We start from the raw sequence: 22,778 nt of genomic DNA, 5'->3' as shown, positions 1-22,778 counted from the left end.
TAAAGAAACAAGTAAAAAGGAATCTGATTTTTTTATGTCCTCCAAAATAAAATTATCTCCCCATTAAAGTATGTGGTCAAAAAGATGGGGAAGGGGAGCTTACTTGGTCTTCCCTATCTGTGGTTATTGAAATTAAACATCTTTGATACAAGGGAGTACTTGAGGGCCATTGGAAAAGGGTTAGCCAGTCATGGGCATAAGAAAACTGCTCTGTTGAAAGGGAATGGGATTCTCCATTTGCCATTGCTAGAACCAAGGCAGCTTTTACTCTTTCTACTCTGGATAAAAGGCTTTTATTACGTGGTTCTCTTCATAGCAATATACTCCCTCCTTCTGGTAAAGATCCATAATAATAAAATGGCCTGTCTTTTAACAGAGCCTAATAAATAGTACATTGGGAACTTGAAACCACTCTACTTTGCTGTACCCAACCAACCACACTGCTCTCTTATCCTTTCTTCTCATTTCTGTTAATAGTTATTTTTAAAGAGCTAGCACAGAAATACATCAATAATACATACTGTGCTTGGATATGACAGAAGCTGAACTATACGCCATGTAGAGAGATATGTAAATAGTTAATGGTCTGAGGTAAATCAATTATATTGTCAATCATATGCTTCTGCAACAAAATGGTATGTTTTACCTATAAAGTCAGAGTTTTCTGAACAGGTGGTTCATTTAAAGCACCACTGTAATAAGTAGGTCCTGCCTTGTTTAAATCAGAGCTTCTTAAACTTTTTCCACTGACAACTCCTTTTCCCATTTTGGTAGTGTTCCTTGGTGATGCATGGCCTGAGGGCATGTTCAGTGCAAAGTGCACATGCTTTGCATTCAGAACCAAGGCTGCAGGGAAGTTGTGCAATACAACACAGGCAAGAGCTACCAGAAATACCTCAGATTCATTATGTGCTTGATTTTGAATTAATTTTTGGTCGTTGCGCATACAGAAACCTTTTACTGTTGCCAAATTTTTCATGACCCCATGTGAGGTCGTAACCCACAGTTTAAGAAGTGCTGGTTTAAATCTTCATGCAGAGTCAACATGTTACAGTGGAAAGGGAGGTGGATTTGAACGCAAAAGAGTTGGATTTGAATCTAAGCTATTCATTACATACTATCCAGTCTAGTCATTATATACAACATGTGGAACTTTAGGTAAGTCAATTGATCTCTATGGTTTTGGATACGTCGTTTGTAGAATATAAGTGTTGGACTAGATAACCTCCGTGGTCCTTTCCAGGTCTAAATCCATGACACTGAACCGAATATATACAACATACTGTGTTAGGCACTGAAGAAAGAAAAGCAGTAGAAGATATGATCCCTGTTTTCAAGGAGTTTATAGTCTAGTAGGACTTAACTACAAACAGATGCCAGTACGAGGCAATATAAGGGTCAAATGAATGACGCAAACAGTTAAGTGTCACATAAGTTTTGAGGACAAAAGGCTCAAATCAGGGTTATCTAGCAGGCTTGCTTCCCTCATTCAAAACCTTGTTCCCCTCCATCACCCCTCTGTCAGTATTTTTGATCATCTGTGCCTAGGGTGGGCACACTGCATCTACCCTTTGTACAACAGGAAGGGAGAACTATGCCCACGATTTCAGGAAGCACTGAGGAATGATACCCATTTGTTCAATTCATTTATTCAATAAATATTTATTAAACATCTACTCTACTCAAGGATCACAAATGAACAAGGGGAAAAGAGGAAACAACATAAAAATGTTATCCATCCCTATGGTCATGTTACCCTTTTTCTTCTAAATTTTATTCTTCACAAAAAAATGGAAAAGGAGTTAGAATTGGATTAAAATCCTAGATCAACAAGCACAGATTTAGAACTGAACCACAGAAGCCATGTGGCAGAACACCCTCATTTGACTTATAGCTGAGGAACAGAAGCCAAGAGAGGTTAAGTAATCTGCCCACAATCATGCAGCTAATGTCTGAGGTGGGATAGGAACTCAGGTCTTCCTGGCTCCAAGTTCAAAATTGGATCCATTATACCATGCTGCCACTTCCCATGATTTGCCACTTACTATATGACTTTGGAGAAATTACTTAACTTGAGACTTAATTTCCTCATCTATATAATAGAGATATTCATACCTGCCCTCCATTATCTCATTGAATTGTGACTGGGTGGTACAAAGCTGGGAGGGATAGCCCAAAACCCAATAGCCTAAAATGTTGGGCCAAACCTATTAAGATGAAATTGATTAGGGATAAACATGAAGTTTTATATTTGCGTTTAAAAAAATCTGCTTTACAAATGCAAGATTGGGAAGGTATAGCTAGTCAGCAAGCACAGAATTTCTGAGTTGAAAGGAATTTTGGGTGGCCATCTAGTCTAACCCCTACCTAAAAGAATGGCCCTCAGTTCATATAAGAAAAGATCTGGGGGTTCTGATGCATTTCAAAGTAAATAAGAGTTAACAGTGGCACTATGGTGATAAAAGCTAATGCAACCTTTGGCTACCGTAAGTGAGATACAGCATCCAGGACTAGAAGAGTTCTCATATACTTGGTTATAGTACGAACAAACCTGGAACACTGTTGTCATTTTGAGGCACCCCATTTTAGGAATGCTAGTGATAAGCTAGAACATATTCTCCAGAAGCTTACTAGAGTGCTGAAGGATCCTAAGATCATAACATATAAGTACTGAGTGAAGGAATTGAAGATAGTTGCTAAGAAAAAGAGGAAAAACTACAGAGTGGCAAGATGGCATAGTGCATAGAATGCTAGAGAACTTAGGTCAGAAAGACCTAAGTTCAAATTCAGTCTCAGACACTTGGTAGCTCAGTGACCTTGGGTAAGTCAATTTGCCTTTACCTGCCTCACTGTGAGATAGAGTTAATAATAGCACCCACTTGCCAGAGTTGTTGAGGAAGAAATGAGATTGCATATATACATATATACACTTATGTATATAAAGTGCGTTGCAAAACTTAAAGTGCTATGCAATCTTAGCTATTATTACTATTATGTGACAACTATCTTCAAGTACTTCATGTGAAATTTGACTCTAGAGGGAAGGACTAGGGGAAATATATGGAAGCTACAAAGAGGCAAATGTAGGCTTGAAACTTCGTGATAATTGGACAACGAGAATTAGAGCTGTCCAGAAAAGGAACTGGCTGCCCCACACCTTTACTGGATTCACTTTCCACTGGAAATTTTCAACCACAGATTGGAAGACCATTTATTGGATATAAGGCTGAGGGGATTCTTGGTCAGGTATAGAATGGACCAGATGGACTTTGAGGCCCCTCCCAACTCTAATATCCTTTGAGTCTATAATCAAATGAAAAAATATATGTAAAAGAATTATTTTATAAATGGCAAAGCATAATATAAATGTGAGGAATGATTATCTGTTTTAACACTGTCACTGTCCCTTCCTTTTGCTGAGTCAATGAGTTCCCCTTGCTTTCTCACTCCATTATTGCCTTTTCCTTTGCCCTACATCATCTGGGCAGAAAGACAAGAATGATCAAATCCAATTACTGGGTAAGAACTCTTCTAGTGCCTTCTTAACCTCTTTTCTTTCTAGGAATTTAGGTATGTGTAGGTATCCCAGCAGAGGAAGCTGTCCAAGTATTAGGAAAATGTGGCTAGGTATATCTGCATTTTCCTCTTGTCTGACTGATGATCACTGCTAATCAAACCCTAACCCTATATTAATTCCACCATTTGCCTCCTTCATTCCTATTCACATGCTGCTGAATGAAATTGGATGAAGTCATGAAAACATGTTAAATAAGTCCAAAACAAATTTAGGTTATCTAACCTCAAATGGGACTTCACTGTGGCAACAAAATCTTACTCTTCCCTAATCAAACAGCTATCATGGTGGTGTCAAAGTCAAATAGAAATAAATCCCTGCAGGCTGCATATTTACTTATGAAACCACAAACTGACATTATCTATGTTGTACTGTCTTTTTATTAATCTTGTTAAAAATTTCCCAATTACATTTAATCTAGTTCTGGCAGCACTCAAGAGTTTTGTGGCTACTTGCAAGTTTGACACTTCTGCTCCATCATACTCAACCCAACACATATTCCAAACCTCATTTCTCCTCTTCTCCCATGGCACACCCAACTCCAAGCTGAGGACTTTACCTAATACTTCATTTTTTTTTTAAACTGAGACCATTTGTCAAGAGTTCCTCTTCTCCTTATCTCATATCTCTGTGTCATCATCATTCAATATCTCCTCCTACTCTTCTACCTCTGATGAAGCAGTAGCCCTTCTCCTTCCCAAGGTCAACCATTCCACCTACACCATTCCTCCTATTCCTTCATGTTTTCTACCCACCTGCACCATTCCTCCAATTCCTTCATATTTTCTATAGCATATTACTCCCATTATCATCTTCACTCTACCTAAACTTTACTCTCTCCTCACCTACAGTTTTCTTTCATTTTGCTAACAACCACAATCATGCTTCCCCAATCTTTAAAAAGCCCCCATTTGATCATACCATCTTATCAGTTATTGGCCTCTTTCCTCTCCTGTTCAGTGAAACTGAGTGTGGGGGGGGGGAAGAGTCTATATTCTGTGTCTCTGTGTCCTCTCTTCTAAACCCTCTTCTGTAATCTGACTTCTGACTTTGCAATTAAAAGCTTTCTGTCCAAAGTTACCAATGATTAAATTTTAATTATACAATCTAATGGCCTTTTCTTAGCCTTCTTGACCTGTTTGCAACATCTGACACTGTTGGTCATCTTCTTCTCCTATATACTCTCTTCCCCCTGAGTTTTCATGACACTGATCTCTGTTGATCCTCCTCCTACCTATCTGACCACTCCTTCTCAGTCTCCCTTACTGGATTTTCAATACACACACACACACACACACACGCACACACACACACATACACACACAGATAGATATATATGTAAGTATATATATGAAAATATATAAATCATATTATAATAGATAAAGATTATACATAGATTAATACATAATTAATATTAATTATATAGCATCTATTATTAATTACATGTAATTATATTTCTATATTATTTTATATAATATATTATATTTTATATAATTAATTGCTTATAAAATATTAATATACATTAATTTATAGATTATATGTAATCTGTAATCTATATATGTTATAATATATTTTCATGTATGTATATATGTTTATGTGTATATATGCATACATATATATGTGTGTATATTCATGTGTATATGTGTGTGTATATATAAATATTTCATGTCCACAAATTAGGTAGCTATACTAGTCTATGGCATAGGTGCAGAGTTAGCAACTTTTTTTTTTAGTTGCCAAAACACCTTTGAATCTTGTGTGGAAGGGAAGGAGTGATTAGCAGTCTCCTGTCCAGCTATTCTAGAGTCCAGATATAACCACATTAAATTATGTGCCCTTGGCAAAGTCACTCAACCACTCTGGAGCTGAGATCCTATCTAATTTTGAAATGCCATTCATCTGTTCATCAGAGAGAGTGGATACCTTCTCTATGAAGTGATAAGCTTATTTACAGAGTAAATAAGATATGGTCCTTGCCTTCAAAGCTCATGAAATTTGGGAGGGATGATAAGAAAAAGATACAAATAAATATGATATAAATTAGAATGTGATAAGCATATTTGAGAAATATAAAGTACTAAGAGATCAGATTTCATTATTCGTATTCCCAGTGCCTGGCACACAGTAGGTGCTCAATTAATGATTGTTGATTAACTGATGAGTGAGAGATCAACTGAACCATACACATGCATGGTGTCCATACACGTTAACTATCCTTCCTTTTTTTCGACCACAGACAGCACTTTCACTTTGACTTCTCATACTCCTATCAACAATTATTCAAGGGAATAAGAAAACTCGAGACGTGTTAACAGACCAAGATGGCCTTTATGACACTCTAAGCATCCTAAAAACTGCTCTGAGACATGATGATCTGGAAAATCATCATTACCCAACCTTTCCTTGAGCTCATAACATGAGTATCATCAGCCATGGTGTCACTATGCAGGTAATGATAATCGAAAGATAAATAGAATTTTTAAGGAACCAACAAGTAGAAGCTGACCACATGTTTCAAAAACACTCAAGTCATTGCTGCTTTTAATTGTAATTTTCAGTTGACATTTTAAATGTGAAGATGCAGAATTTAGAGTTTTGAAAAAAGCTAAATGCATCTATTTCTGATATCCAAGGGGCTTTTTTGATCACTGCTGCCTCTCTTTCCCCCCTTTTCCTCCATCTCTTCCTAATAAAATACTCTATTTTTCTCTCTTTGTCTTTGGTCTCTAGATATTACTTCCCTGCAATCTGTCATCTTGTGTTATTTCAAGAAAAAAAATTTGTTAACACATGCTCACAATCATCAAGGAGACAATTTATGGGTGTAAGTAGAAGGAAATTATTTTTCAACTGTATAAAAGCCAATAATAAAAACCTCTTGCACAAAGCTTCCAGTTTCCATTTTGTGCCAAGCATTTGTTTTTAACTTACAGATCTACAATTACTACATTCAGAGTAAGTAGAGACAGAAAAGATTTCTGAAGTCATTTACTCTAAGTATCAAAAAAAAGAGTACAGAAAAATTTCCTCCAGAATTTGGACCCAAGTCTTAAAGCTTAAGTCTCTGGGGGCTTAGTGTCTTACCTCTAACATGTACAATTTAGTTATTGAAAGAAAACACACTTCTTCAAGCTCATGTGCCATGCTACACATTTGCATCATGTAGTGAATCTCACAGAACTGCACACACTGTGTGACATGTCTGCTATTCTTTACCATCTGGTGCCTGCAGTTGACATTCAGTTTGAAAAACACATGCAGGAAAAAAAAAATCCACCCTCATTCATTCTGAGCTGAAATAGGTAACAGAACAATGAGCTTTGCAATCCAGACTTTTGGAAAGATGGAGAAGCAGAATTAGAAATGAAAAACAGAATATTTTTAAATCACCAAACATTATAAAGGACAAACCTTCTCTTTTGTTTTCTTGTTTTCAGCTTTAAGATCTTCATATTCACCAATTGCTATAAGAGAACAGGGAAAAAACATTGTAACACTCAGAAATGAAAAATAATCAAGTTTATTAAATTTAAATTTCATTCATCTGAACCCAGAATGTCAGAACCTTCAATTATCTGTATTTCCCACAACCAGTCCATTTTTAGGAGGAAGAGCAATTATCATGGAGAAAAAGTCACAGTATAAATTTGTCAAAAAAACAGCAACAACAAACAACTTCCAGGCATTTAAATTTGATTAGTTCAAATTTAGCTCAATCCCTTGTACCTCCAGTCTGAGAATTCAGTTCCAGATCATGACCCTTGGCCATTGCAACATCCTCAATTATCAAACCAAGATTATATACTATTCATTAAACTCTATCAAGTCAGAAAAGTGACTCATAGGTTTTACAAAGACTTCCTATATACTGAAATAAAAAAGGACTGCCCACTTTCAACTGAATTTTAACATCTCAAACACTCAAATTAGTCAGTATTTGATTATATATTAAAATTCAGCAGGCAACCCACAATGTATTAATCGCTCTCAAATGAACAATACAAAAATATCATTCTAACAAGGGTGATTCATACCACAGATTTTGGCTTCTTTAGCACTCCCATAATTATTTTTATTTCAGAACACACACTATAGATAAATGTACCTAGAAAGTCAAAGAAATCAAAGTTTAACAAACTCGTAAAGACAAATTCCATGCCTATATCTACAGGCATGTAAAATTGAAGGTTTTGAAGGAGAGAAGGGAAACATTAGGGGGTTAAAAAGGAAGAGAATGGATGAGACCAATTGTTAGAGAAGAACTGGGCAAGTTATCTCCCTTCTCCAACCTCAGTTTCATCATCTGTAAAATGAGAAGATTTGAATAGACTGTCTCTAAGGTCCCTTTCACATCTGGTATTCTATTTAAGCATATCGAAGGTAGGGCTTAAGAAAACTATTTAGCCTAATGATTATCTGCTTCCCATTTCACTCTACTACATGCAACAAATCCCAGGATTCCAACACTTGATTAATTCTAGTGACTTTCCTGATCGACTGAAAAATCTCATTGTAATTCAGATATTTAAAAATGTTTTAAAAATGATCCGCATGCAAAAAAATCTATGGCATATCTAGAGGGGAAAAGGTTTTTCTATATAGGAATAGAAATAGCAACACTTCCAGAAGGCCAAAATAGGGAAACAAGATTAAAAACAATAGTAACAATAGCAACAGCAGCAACAACAACAACAACAAAAACAAAAACCCACAGCTTCTCAATACCATCGATTACTTGAACCTTTGTTTGCCATTAATGCTAGAGGTGTTTGCTTCCAACTACCAGAGGTAAGGGAAATCTGAGAGCAGCTCACAGGAGTATGGATCTGGAGCCTCAAGGGACCTCGAAGGTCATCTTATCCACTTCCACCCCAAGCACCACCCTTTTAAAGATAAAGAAACTGAAGCCCAGAAGGTTAAGGTACTAGTAAGAGAAAGAGCTAAGATTTGAACTCAGGTCCTCTGATTCTAAATGCAACTCTCAGCTAATTTATTGGAGAGAAATAATCTTGGTTTCCTACAGCAGCGATCTAAAGGGATAAGAATGCCTCCTGTGACATGTTATACAAATAATTAAAATTTAAAATGATGTAAAACAAACCCCCAACCAATAGAGACTTTGAAACCATGACAGCATCTATAGTAGTTAAACCCAAGACATCCATCTTTCTTTCCTTATTTTCCCCAACTGTAAAGAAAAAAAAAAGACATTTTCCTCAAAGTTTACCTTATGAAGCGGTCAGCTAAAAAAGGTGACTTTTAAACTGATAAGGTATCCTTATAAAAAAATACAAGAAATGCTAAAGCCCCTTACTAACAATTAGTACATTATGTCAGGTTTAGGATAGCAAAATGGGAAGGCTACTACACTTAGACTGAAGTCAGTAGAAGCTGGGTTCAACTCTTAGGTCCACTACTTACTAGCCACGTGACAAATCATTTAACTTCTCTGAGCTTACTTTTCCTCATCTGTTGAAGGGGAGCAACTACATTCATCCACTACCTACTTCAAATGGTTGCTTCGAAGAAAATTCTTTATATATTGTCAAGAAATTGAGCAATTCTGATTCCAGTACTTCACAATGGCCATTTAAAAATAAAAGAAAACAAAAATAAAGAATCTTTAGGTTGGTTACTTAGTATTCAAAAGTGGCTGGAGATTAAGTTGAAAAGTCAAAATTTATTTAACATATCATTCCTAGTAACCTAGTCTGTGGTCATGCATGCCATAATAAAAGCTTACAAAACCATGATCTCATATAGGCAATAAGGAGTTATTTTTCGTTTCTTTTTTTTCCTATTTAACACATCTGATAGATGTTTGAAGGTTTTCTTTATCACACTAATACTATTCTTCCCATTATATGGCTGATAGCACCCAGATTGAACACTGTTGATTCCCTCAATTACTAGGCCTTTATGGAAAGCATTAATTAAGAACCCTTCACCTATGGTGTCTTAATGGAAATCAGGTGAAAACATGTTTTCTTGTAAATGACTACATGCAACTTTTTTTTTTCCTTCAAGGCTGTGGGCAGGAAGAGGAAATGGTGGAAATGAGAGCCAAAGGTTAAGGGAAAGAGAGCCATGGGGAGGGGAGAGGGTGGACAAAGAATGTTCATTGAAAAAAAAAGAAAAGAAATTCCTATTCATATTTTGAATTATTCTTCAAAGCTACCACAAGCTTAAGACCATGGATACTAACCTACCTCAAAAATTTAATTCTCTCTCACTCTCTCTTTCTCTCTGTCTCCCTCTTTCTCCCTCCCTCTCTCCCATCTCTCTCTTTTCTCTCTCCCTCCCTCATCTCTCCTCCCATTTCTTTATCTCTCTTTCTCTCTCCACTGTATGTCAATACCTCTTCCCTCTCCTTATCTCTCTCTCTGTTTTCTTTCTACTTTCTCTCCTTGCTTCCCTTTCTCCCTCCCCCCTCCCCTCATCTCCTCCTCCTCCTCCTCCTCTTCTTCTTCTCTCTGTCTGTCTCTCTGTCTCTGTCTGTCTCTCTCTCTCTCCCTTTCTCCTCCCTCCCTCTCTTGTCCCTCTGTCTCTCCTTTTTCTCTCTACTTTCTCTTTCTATCTTCTTCCCTCTCACTCACACAAACCCTTTACACACACACACACACACACACACACACACACACACACACACTCCTCTTCTCTGACCTCAGCCAACAATGCTGTAATATATATTAAGTGGTTTTTGAGAAACAATAAAACGGAGCTATCATCATTTTTGTCTTCGAGTAAATTCTCACAAGTAGATTCAACTCTTCTTGTTAATGCTAAAGACTCATTTTACCTAACTCCAGAATGTAAGGAAATCTCTAGCATGCCAGGAAGCCTTACAAGTCTATCTCTACTTTCCTATACATCCACAAGGCTTTCACAATCTTCACATGAAAAGATACCACTCCTCAGGAAAGCCCAAGGTTTGTAACTTCCTCTTGCTAGCCTACAGAGTAGAGGATAAAGTGAATAATAAAAAGGAGTTTTGATCTGTAGTAGTGACATTGTTTTAACTATAAAAAAGGGGTACTGGGAAAAGTCAATGAAAAAATAATTAGAGGAGTAAAGAAAGTGAAGTGGCAGAGATGAAAGTAGAAACATACCTAAGACAAAAGAATGGGGGGGAAAATCTACATTTGACTAGACTCCCTAGCTTTCTGTAAGTCCCAACTAAAATCCTGTTTTCTATAGGAAGCCTTCCCCAACCCCTTTTAATTCTAGTGCCCTCCCTCTTGTTAATTATTTCCTATACATCCTGTATATTGCTTCTTTGAATAGATGTCTTTGTTTTCTCCCCCCTTTACAATGTGAGCTCCCTGAGGTCAGGAACTGGTTTTTTTTTTTTTGCCTCTTTTTGTATCCCCAGTGTTTAGCACAGTGCCTGGCATATAGTAGGTGTTTAATAAATATTTATTGAGACTATTGGCATTTACTGAGCACCAACAGTGTTTAATGGAGTGGGAAGAAAAAAGAAAACCAAAGAAATTAAAGGAAACCTACTTCAGCTTCTTTATTCCTCAATACTCAGTAACACTAAAGGGAAGGTGGTTTTTTTTTTTTTTCGCCATAAGTTCAATCATGGAAATCAGGAGAATTTTAGAGCTTAGAGGTCATTAGGTACTCATCCTAATTGACAATGGAGTATGACTTAGGACCTAGAGACAGTAATTAAATAGTGCAGGTGGTATTTAAGTAGTACTTCTACATTTCCTGTGCAAGATCCAAACGTATTAGTTCATTTTATCCTTATAACAATTGGGTAAGGGAGAGAAGGCCAAGACTAGCAAACAGGTCTCCTGACTCAAAGGCCTCTTTCTACTAGACCTCACTGTCTCATTGATTGGCTCAACTCTATCAAATAAGACTTGGCTAAAGAATATTAAAACACCACTCATTTCCCCATCCACTATGTTTTATGATTAGAAAATCTAAGAAAAATAAAGACTTCTATGGCTATCAAAAATAACCTGAAATTCACTGCCTAATGAGATGTTCTAAAGTGAATTCTCATATGATCAGCCTATAAATCTGAGAATGACAGAACACAGAAACACCTCCTAACAATGGTACAAGAAGGAAATGATTTTTCCCCTTCCCCTAATGGTAAATAAGGACCTTAGTTATAAAAGACTCTGTTCAATTAGGACAGTAGTCTTTCTACACAGATACCAATGGTTTCTGCACTTAAAGCCAGAACTAAAGAAAGAAGAGCTATTTATACCTACCTTGTTAATTAAAGCATTAGGGAGGCAGGGAGAAAGCACTGTTAAAATAACTGATCAAATAACAAAGGTGACATACTGAAATCACATCTGGAAAGAAATTAATGGCAACTGTGAAATTCAGGAGTTCTCTGGGAAGTACACAGTACTTGTTCCAATAATAATGAAGTGCCACTAATAAAGTATAGGCAAGGTTCTCCAACTTAACTAAATTAAATAGCCAAAAACTGGGTAACTAAAAATTCCCAAAATGATCCTAAAGTTTAGCTGTCCATGTTATTTTTCTCCATGTAGAAACCTGACATTATATTGTCTAAAATAGGAATCACAGGATATAGAGCTTAGAAGAGCTTTGCACATGGGGAAACTGAGGCCCTGAAAAGTTAAATGAGATGCCCCAAATCATAAGGCAGTAAGCAGCAAAGCCATAATTTGAAATAAAAGTTAAGAATTTTCTAAGTCATATGTCAGCATGCTTTCTCTCATAAGAAGCACAAAAGGAAAGGCTATGTAGCCCTTGAATGAACTCCTAAAATGAAACCAAATTGATCCATCACAGTTTCTAAGGATGAAAGTCACAATATTATCAGATTTGATGACCAAATTAGATTTAAAATTTCATTGTTCTAGGTTGTACATTAATGCTGATGCTCCTCCGTAATAACAGATAATCAAAGTATCACATAAATGTTAGCTAATTGCTTTATTTCTACTAGTAGTAATAATAATAATAACAACAGTAACTACCATTGATATAAGGCTTTAAGGTTTGCAAAGCATTTTACATCCATTATCTCCTTTGAAATTCACTGGAAGACAGAGGTTAAGTGATTGTTCAGATTTGTGCCTCTATTAAATGGCTCAGGCAGAATTCAAACTCAGGTCTTCCTGACTCCAAGTCTAACACTATCCACCAAACTACTTGGATGGCTCTAACAATGGATTTTAATTCATATGGCAATGCAGAGCTACATCATAGAGTCTACTGGTCTGTTTCAAACTCTACTTAAATCACTTGGGATTTGTATTTACTTATATTTAAAGATCCATTTGGAGGTGACTTACAGTTGTGCAAAGGAGATTTCAGGCTCAGTGTTGCAAGCACTACTAGATTATATTTGCACAATAATCCAGTTCAACATAAATCTAGTTTACATACAGAAACCCTGTGATAACATAACTGATGATAAGAGATGCTATAACTTATCTCTGAAATGAGATAAACAGGTGATTATGGCTTGTATCTGAAATGTGACATATGGACATACTTTTGGATTTTATTACATTGTTCATTTGGATTAATTTTGTCCAGGACTGGATAGCAAAATAATGTAACTATGCTGTAAAGTTTCCACCGTGATAACATCATTCACCTAATATGATATTTTCTCAGGGAAGGAGGACAGTCATGATAAGATTGCTGCTGGGGCCAGGACATACCCACTGAAATATAATTTAAAATGTCTTTGCATTGCTTGACTTCAGATGGATTTAATTTTGAAGCAAAAATAAGGCTTTCATAACGGGTATGGTCAACACAAGACTAAATTTAATGACTTGACTTTGTGCTGAAGTCCTTTTCTCTCCTGGGCACAGCAACCATTCTGAGTCAATGTTACAACCAAGAGTTTACTATAATTTTTTTTAAGACTATAATCATTAGCTAAATAATCTTATGGCACTAAAAATAATATAATGTTTTATTTTGTTTTAAAACAAACCATGTCTTTCTAAGTTTCCACTTTAAAAGAACCCATGTTTGAACTCACTTTTATTCAAAGAATGGTCAATACTAAATAATCTCATGACAGGGTTTCTTTGTCTACAAGTGGTAACCTTTCCCATCAAAATTTTGATCCATATGTTAATATTAACATGGTATTTCCATGTTTATCAGGCAATAAAGCTTCATGAATTTCTACATATTCACCAGTTTTACACAGAAAATCATAAATTTTATCAAGGCCTATACCAAGTCTATAATGTTAAAATAGCTGTCATACCTGGAAAAAATTCAGACAAACCAAGTGATCAGTAAATAAAGTGAGACATTTATTCAGGGTCGACAAATTGCAATTCAGAACAATGTGCTGCCTTTTCAGACAGGGATGTCTGGGGAAGCTGGGGTTGACACAGCAAACTGTTGTATTTTAAAATAGAAACATGCACTTCAGGAAATAAGGGATGTGCACAAGGTATGATCCAAAGACGCTGTTTCTCTGCATTATTAAAGATGTCTATCCCCTTAATAAAATGAAGCCCAAAGAAAAGATAATAGAATTACCTCAGTATCTTCCTGAACATAATCAATCACACTGGCTTCCTAATTTTAAGAGGTACATAATATAACTTTTTAGAAAGATATAATACAGGCAATTATGCTACTTGATAGAAAAGCCGGTGGAATGTTTTCAAGTAATTCAATAGTTGAAAGTAGGTGTGATTTGGAAGACATAGAGCCCAGGGAATAGAAAGTATAAATTAGAGATTGTTCATATTATGACAGGTGTAGGCATTATATTTCACTACTTTCTTCAAAAGTAACTTCATTTATGGCATAACACAGTGGATCTGATTTTAAGTAGATTGTCAGCTGTGTAGATGACTGATGTTTGTTCTTGGCATTTTGCCTAGGGGTTAAAACTAGAGACTTACAGACAATAATTTGTTACTGTTTTTCACTTGTTAAAATATGTCACTATGTGTGATCTGGTGAAGTTTCAGGGTAAAATTTGCCATGTGAGTGGGTCAAGTAGAATACAATCCTCACTTTGGAGTTTAATTCTAACTTTCAAAGTTCACACTGTTCATTTGAGAGAAATGTTCTTTACATCATAGGCAAAGGACAAAATATTGTCAGCCCAAAATATCATTCAGAATGTTTATTAAGAAGTGATGATGATCGTTGGCTATTTTCAAATCTCAGCATTCCCCCATCAGCTTGAACAAACCTAGAATATGGAGGAGAGCAACTTGGAACTATGTCCCAAAAGTTACCAAACTGTACTTACCCACTGACCCAGCAATACCACTATTAGGCCCAAAAAAGTTCAAAGAAGGAAGAAAAGTACAAAAACTCATATAGCAGCTCTTTTTTTAGTGGCAAAGTACTGGAATGTAAGGAAGTGCCCACCAACTATGGAATGGGCTAACCAATCATGGTATATGAATGTAATGGAATACCAATATGACCTAAGAAATGACAAAAGGAATAGTTTCAGAGAAACCTGGGAAGACTTGTATGAACTAATGAAGAATGAAGTGAGTAGAACCAGGAGAATGATTTATACAATAACAAGAGTGAAAAGACAAACAACTCTGAAAGACTTAAGACTACTGATCATTTCCATAACTATGATTCCAGAGAACTAATGATGAAGAATGCTACCCATTTCCAGACAGAGAGGTGATGGACTGAGGGTCGAGAAGAAAACATATTTTTGAACATGGCCCATGAAACAATTTATTTTGTTTAACTATGCATATCTGTTACAAAACATTTGTTTTTCTTTTTCCTTTTCCAGTGGAAATGGGGGAGGTAGGTGGGTGAGAGAGAAAACAGATTTGTGTTCATTAAAAAAAGGTAATTAAAAAATTGAATGTGGAATCTTAAAACTTGAAGATTCTTTAGAGATAATTTAGTTCAACCTTCTCATCCAACACAAAGAGGTTTGGTTGATTAATGAACTGAAGTCACCCTAGATAGAGACCTCTAGTACAGCACCACAGTGTCCTTGGCCCTGTGTTTATCAACATTTTTAGCCATAGCTTAGATGAAGACTTATGAAATTTATGTACAACACAAAATGGGAAAGGATAGGTAATAAGAGAGAATTAAGATCCAGCTACAAGTTAGAATAATCATCCTTTAGCAAGATTAAATCTAATAAAGATAAATGTAAATTCCTGCACTTAGGTTCAAAAAATCAACTACACAAGTATAGGATGTTAGAGTAGTGAATAAAGAGTAATTCACACTGAAAAGACCTAGGCATTTTAGTGGACTGCCAGCTCAACATGAGTAAACAACGATATGTGGTATCCTCAAAAAAAAAAAACCCTAATTCAATTACACTGCATTAACAGCAAAATGGAAGCCAGAAGAGATAAGATAGTTCCATTGTGCTCTGTCATGGTGAGGCCACATTTAAAGTATTATGATTGTTTTTGGGTACTACACTTTGGTAAGGGCATTCACATCCTAGTGCAGGTCCAGAAGAAGATAACTAGAATTATGACAGGTCTTGAGATAGCATCCAAAGACCAGTGAGGAAACTAGAGATGTTTAGCCTAGAAAAGACTAGAAACACCTGGTCACGGTCAGTATCTTTTCAAACATGAAGGAACTGTCACGTAAAAGAAGGACTCAACTTGTTCTAATGGCCCTAGAGGAAACTAGGGCCACTGGGTAAAAAGTTATAAGAAGGCAGATTTGGGCTCAATAGGAGGTCTGATTTCTAGTAATATGAACTTTCAAAAAAACAGAATGAGTACCTCTGGAGGTAGTGGGTTCCCTGGCACTACAAGTCTTTAAGCTGAGGCAGTACGACCACTTGTTAAGGACATTATTGTAGAGATTCATGTTTCAGGTTAGGGCAACTGAGTGGCACAGTGGATAGAATGCCAGGCCTGGAGTCAGAAAGACTCATCTTCCTAAGGTCAAATCTGGCCTCAGACACTTATTAGCTATGTAACCCTGAGCAAGTCATGTAACCCTATCTGCCTCAGTTTCCTCATCTGTAAAATGAGCTGGAGAGTGAAATGGCAAACTACTTCAGTATATTTGCCAAGAAAACCCCAAATGGGGTCACGAAGACTCAGACACAATTGGAAATGACTGAACAACAACAAGAAAGGTTTCAGGTGGGAGTTGGATATACTGATCTCTAAGATCCCTTCCAATTCTGAAGTGACTTGTTCAAAGCGACACAGCAAAGACAAAATGTTTATCACATTTGTTAATATAAAGTGGAGACAGATAGAAAATGGATGAATCAAAAGCAAAAAAAAAAAAAAACGAACAACAAAAACTAAAACCTACTGAGTTGGAACAATAGAAAGGGACAGAACCAGGACCCAAACTCTGGCCTCTCAACTCTAAATCAATGCTTTTTCCATTACACCTTTGAATGTTCATCAAGTTATCTCTTTGACCCCCACCTTTTCCACCTCAAAACCATAGCTTCTCAAATAATAAGGTTAAATGGCATTGAAAAATTAATGAAATCAAGTCACCTATCATCACTTAGCTCTGAACCAAGTACACACCCCTGCTATTTATACTGCTGGAGCTGGATTAAAAAATTATGTTCCGTATTAAAAGGTCTCAATGCCTGAATGACTAAAGGTATGAACAATTCAAAAGTAGATATACATTTCAAGAGAGTCGAGTTTCAAAAAGTATCTCTGCCACTCCATGACCTCTGGAGATGGCCTTCACCAATGGAACATGATGTTTGCAGGTACCAATTCCTGACTTTTTACTTTTCTACTATGAGTGTTCAAAATAGGTGATGGCTTATCCCACAAATTCACAAATTTTTAATCTGAAAACAAGAGGCATTGTGGCATAGTGGATAATAAGGAGCTAGGGTCAAAGTCAGGAGGATGTGGGTTCAAGTCTTACCTGTTGCAAACCATCTATTTGATCTTGGGCAAGTTATCAAATATTTCAGTACCCTAGGCAGCATGCTAAGCCTGCAAACCATAAAACATTCACTACTGCATTGGTAGAGGAATGGTTTCTCAGAAGGATGATTCCTCTGGATACCAATGAAATAATATGCCTAACCAAAAACAAAAAACAAGGAAGGAAGGAAAGAAGGAAGGAAAGGAGGAAGGAACGGAAGGAGGAAGGAAGGAAGGGAGGGAAGGGAGGAAGGGAAATCCAAAGGCAGAACCAGAAGGAAAGGGATAGCTAACACGAACTCATGCAGTTGTGATGACCCACTGAAAGGAGACTTCTATAATCAATATGTGCTTTATATTGAAGGTTCCCACTCTCAGTTAATAAATGGTCAGCTCTAGGGTGGTAGGGTATAAGAAAGATGTAAAGGAGGTCCCAAGAGGCTTCATGAAGAAAAGACTGTTGACTAAACCATCAGCCATTGGCCAGACCTATAAATTGAACTCTAAAGGGGTAGAACATAAAACCATAACATTTTGGAGCTGAAGGGAACCTTAGAGATCATCTAGTACAAGCTCTTCATTTTAGAAATGAGGAAACAAGGCCCTAAAATGATTCATGATTCAAATTGCAAGTCAGATCAACAGATGGGATTAGAACAAGCACACTCTTTCCCAACTCCACTGTGTTCTCTCTCCTTGAGGGTGCAGGATGAGAGACAAAGCTTGGGTTAGAGATTAGATAGAGGCAGCTAGCTAGGTGTCGTGGGGGAAGAACTACATAGGGCAGGACTTGGAGTCAGGAAGTCCTGAGCTCTAATTCTACCTCAGAGAATTTCTAGTTGCGTGACGCTTGGCAAATCCCTTAAAATCTCTCAGCCTCAGTTTCATCATCTATAAAATGGGGATGATAATGACACCTCACAAGGTTGTGAGGATAAAATGAGATTTTATATGAATATATATATGTATGTGTGTGTGAGTGTGTGTATGTGTGTGTATGAAACATTTTGCAAACCTTAGAGCACTATATAATGCTGCTATTATTAAAGATATTTTGTAAATTTATGTTATTTTGTGAATCTTTCTAAAATTGATTGATTCATTCTCTCTCTCTCTCTCTCTCTCTCTCTCTCTCTCTCTCTCTCTCTCTCTCTCTCTCCAAAGTATCTATGTCTGTGAATTACCTCCTGGAAAGTTTCAGAAACAAAATGTTGCTCATGAGCTACTCAGTTTAGGGATCCCTGTCACAAAGGCAGTCCAGCACAATGTCCCTGGCTGAGTTTCTAGTGCAAGAATAAAATGCACCCATTGTTTCAGCTTTAGCCAAGTACAAAGAATACTTGTTTATATAGTAATCAAATATTTATTGAGCACTAGAGAAGAGGAAAGACCAGTGACTTTACAAATCAAGAAATGGTTTTCCAGGCCTAACTTTACCACTAACTGAAGTTGACCTTGATCAAGTGACTTGGCTTCTCTAAGAATGTCTCCTCTTATAAAATGTGGGGATTCGACTAAAGACCTTTAAGGCCCCTTCCAGTTCTCAGTCTTATGATCCTTTAAATTCTGAGATAACTTTCAAGTGTAATAGTCTAAGTCATTGTCATTCTAATACAATGCGCCTAGCACTGTGCTAGCTAAATAATGTGGATTACCTACAGCAAATTTTGCCCTTACCTCATTATTCTACTACCTTGAATGAGTAAATCAGAACTAGGAAGATATTTCTTGCCTTCCTCACAAAACCACATCCTCCCACTCCATAGTCTAGCACAACACATGGCACAAAAGAGGCATTTAATAAATATTTGTTAAATATATGAATAAATGGCAATGAATTCCAAAGGCAAAAGTTAAAAAACAAAAAACAAAAAACACGGCTTATCTTCAGATTTGACTGCATATTAAAAGAACTGGTACTTGTTCCTGGGGTCATGAAAAGCAGGGCTGACATAAGAAACAGCAATCTTTTAAGTTGTTTTTTCCAGATTTAAAAAACTAGCCATAAAGATGACTATTGGAAGAAGTGAAAGGGGAGGGGTAAAATAAAGTGTGGGGACAAGTCAGGAAGAGCTGGGTTCAAATCCTTCCTCCAACATATGTGACCCTGAGAAATTCCCTCAACCTCTCTGAATCTAAGACAACTCCACAAAACTTACCTAGAAAGAAATCACAGATTCTTTCTATATGAGTAAAGACATAACAATTAGTTGCTCTATGATTCCACTAACCAGCCCAGTGACTTCCTTGGCCAACCACCCCTCAAGTATATGTGTTGTCTATCTTTCACTATCAGAATGTAAGCTCCTTGAGGACAGAGCCTGTATTGCTTATCCTATTTTTATCCCTGGTGCTTACTATAGAACCTAGCACACAATAAGCACTTAAATGCTTTTCCATCCATTCCTTCCTTCCCTCCTTCCTTCCTTCATTCATTCATCTATCCATCCATCCACCCTCACCAATCCATAAGAGAAATTGAGATGGCCTATTAATCCTAGTTAAGTCATTAAACAAGAGAAACAGTGAGCTTTTGTGACTTATCCCACACTTTTTCTGCTATTGTATGTACGATTGTATAGAATCATTCACAGTTTCTATAGTTGTTAGAGTGTCACAAGCTATTTAGTTTAATCTCTGGCCTTCAGGGGAGTAAACTATTAGTATCCCAATTTTACCAATGAGGCAACCTAGAGAGATTAAGTGACTACTCCAAGGACACAGCCAGTGAGTAATCTGGAGAGAGTGAGGAATAGACCCTGCCTTTCAGTCAACAGTCATCTAGAAAAATGTGCATTTCTATAAATTCTCACTTCCTGAATTTGCATTACATTTTTTCTTGGAAATCACTTACACAGGCCATCCTGGGGTGGGAGCAGAAAGCATATGGAGTATGAAGTTCATACTCACTGGCTGACAGCTTTAATTCTAAATAATATTTGATTATCTTGAGGGTTTCTTTTTTAATCTTCAAGAGAAACTGGTCAAAACCCATAAAATAGTATGCAGAGACAAGTAAATCCACACACTCACTCAGATATCAGCAGCTGATCTCGCTAAAAGCAGAGATTCCCCACATAGCTGGAGTGTTGACCTACTGTCTAATAAGTTACTAAAAATGGTAAGTGATAAAACACCTTCTGGCCTGGAAAAACATGACCTAGCTTTGAAATGGGGGAGGGGGTTTAGAGAATGGAAACTAGTCCAAGCCAGAATTGAAGAAGAGGGAAAGGACCAGGAGAAATCTGACAGGCCTGGGAGTCTCTGGTATTTGGAGGGTGGGGATCAGGGAGGGCTTGGAAAGAGAGGCAGCATTTATCTAAAGGTACCCTCCCTGCCCATACCAATGCAGGGCAACCGGCAATCACGCGCAATGTGTCTTCGTGTCTTTGTCCCGCCCAACCCATGGCAGCCGGGGCCCCTGGCTCCCCACCTCCGGACGCCTTCCTCGATGCTTTGCATTTTTCTGGGCTAGGGCTATTGAACCCCGCAGTCTCCAGCCGTGGGATAAGGCTCCCAGGGATCGAGGCTGAGCTTTCGGAGCGCCTCTCCCCAGCAAAAGGCCGAGAGGAAAGGGAGGGGGCAGTCTACCCCCCACCCCAGCTTCCACCTGCCCAGGGCAGGGCGTTCGCTAGCTCTCCCGCCCTACCTTCCCCCCTCCCCCACCCTTTGGTGGGCAGCTGCAGCAGCAGCCACCGCCCCCTCCCCGCGGGTGGCCCCCTCACCTTGCTCCTTCAGGCTGGTGATGAGCTGCAGCTGCTTCTCCTCGTCCGAGCTGTTCATGTCGGCAGCAGGGAGCGGGGAGAAGGCAGAGGGGCGAGAAAGGGGAAAAACGAGGGGAGGGGGCTGCCCAGGGGGGTAGAAAAAGAATGATGCCGGTGCTTTGCCGCCCTACTACCCGGAAGTTGGGCTTCCTCCCGCTCCTGCTCCTGCTCCTCCTTCTCCTCCTCCTCCTGGCGCGGAGTGGGCGAGTGAGATCATCCCTACACACCTACTGGCGCAGCAGCCCCCGCCACGGCCACGCCGGGCGGTGGCGGTGGCTCTGGTGGCAGAGAGGGCGGCCGCTGGCCTCACCTGCGGCCAGGGCCCGGGGAGTAACAGAAGCGCACGCTGCAAGGGCAGGAGGTGTCCCCAGGGACTTAGGGCGTAGCTGCAGATGCCGCTGTCCAGGAGCCCGGGCGGCTTCCCTGCGGCACGCGCCAACCCGCCCTCCTGCAAAGAGAATGGGGGGCGGGGACGACAGGGGACTGTGCGCTGCCCCCCAGCCTCGGGATGCTCAGAGTAGGGAGAGAATGGGGGTAGATGGCACTTTGCTTTCTTTTCCTCCCCTCCCCACGACACAAAGACCCGACAGAGAGAGATCCCCACCCTATCCCCAATCTCTTTACAATTTCTTAGAAAAACGTGGTATTCGTGTTAACTGTCACCTCCTCGAAAACCCATACGGTTGAGGGGTAGGGAAAGGAAGCAAGACACCTGGAGTACGAGATTCTGTGCTCTGCTGACCAGCGATTTCCCAAAAGAAATTCCCATTTGGCGCTTCCTGAACCATAATGGGGAATAAACAGGGACACAGATCCTGAGTAGTGTGCAGTGGTTTGCCCTAGGGAGAATATCTTGGGCTTCTGTAAGGGAAGACACACCCACCTACCTTCTAGACCGAAGCCGGAAGCTAAAAAGAAATCCTTGCAAAAGAGGAAGGGGACAAATCGTTTTGAAGAATAGTCTACAAAACTGATCTGAATATACATAAATGAGGACTGGTGTGTTAGAATTGTCACTTGGGTCCCATTGGGTCCTGTGTGACCATTATTTTCTTTTATGAAATAGAGACTGAACCTGTGATTTCCTTGGCATGGGGGACTCCACAGGTGAGGAAGAGCCCTCTACCAATGCGAGTGGACATTGTCTGCAAATTAGAGCCTTAGACAAATGTGAGACTTCGGTGTCAACAAATAGAAATGGAGGCCTCCAATTCATGCATAAAGATGCCTGAGGGCTGATTGACTTAGTTTTGAAGTGTAATGTTATCTATGTTTTATTGTTGTCTTATTTATTTAAATATTTCCCTACTTCATTTTAATCTGATTCCTGCGGTACTGAGGAGTATTGAGACATATGCTTGACATCTTTGACCTAGAACACTTGCCCAGGGTCACGGACGATATGTGGGAAATCCATACCTGGCCATACTGGACTTGAGACCAGCTGTCTATCTACTACACCATATTGTTTTTCTTTTTTCCATTATGTCCCTGGTTAAAATATGCTGGTGGCCCAGGAGGAAGGGAAGGGACCAAGCATTTATTAAGTCCTTATTATGTGTGGGGCATTGTGCTAAGCACCTT

General features: G+C 38.4%; 1 protein-coding gene across 2 annotated transcripts in view; it reads right to left on the bottom strand.

The window, feature by feature from the left end:
* The window catches only part of SHTN1 (shootin 1), a 117,995-nt gene extending 96,611 nt beyond the window's left edge, over positions 1-21,384 (bottom strand). Inside the window, exons 1-2 of one of the 2 annotated variants that reach the window (XM_027851680.1) lie at positions 21,156-21,384; positions 6,986-7,038 (exon numbers count right to left, since the gene is read on the bottom strand). In XM_027851680.1, the coding sequence (XP_027707481.1) occupies positions 6,986-7,038; positions 21,156-21,213 (111 nt within the window). In that variant the 5' untranslated portion in view covers positions 21,214-21,384. The remainder of the gene's footprint in view (positions 1-6,985; positions 7,039-21,155) is intronic. The other variant, XM_027851679.1, reaches the window with a different exon arrangement.
* Between the last annotated feature and the right edge of the window lie 1,394 nt (positions 21,385-22,778).

Source organism: Vombatus ursinus, unplaced genomic scaffold, assembly GCF_900497805.2.
Source record: "Vombatus ursinus unplaced genomic scaffold, bare-nosed wombat genome assembly UNPS02009205.1, whole genome shotgun sequence".
In the NCBI taxonomy this organism is placed as follows: Eukaryota; Metazoa; Chordata; class Mammalia; order Diprotodontia; family Vombatidae; genus Vombatus; species Vombatus ursinus.
The sequence above is the reverse complement of the archived record's forward strand: the minus strand, read 5'-3'. Positions and strand labels throughout refer to the sequence as shown.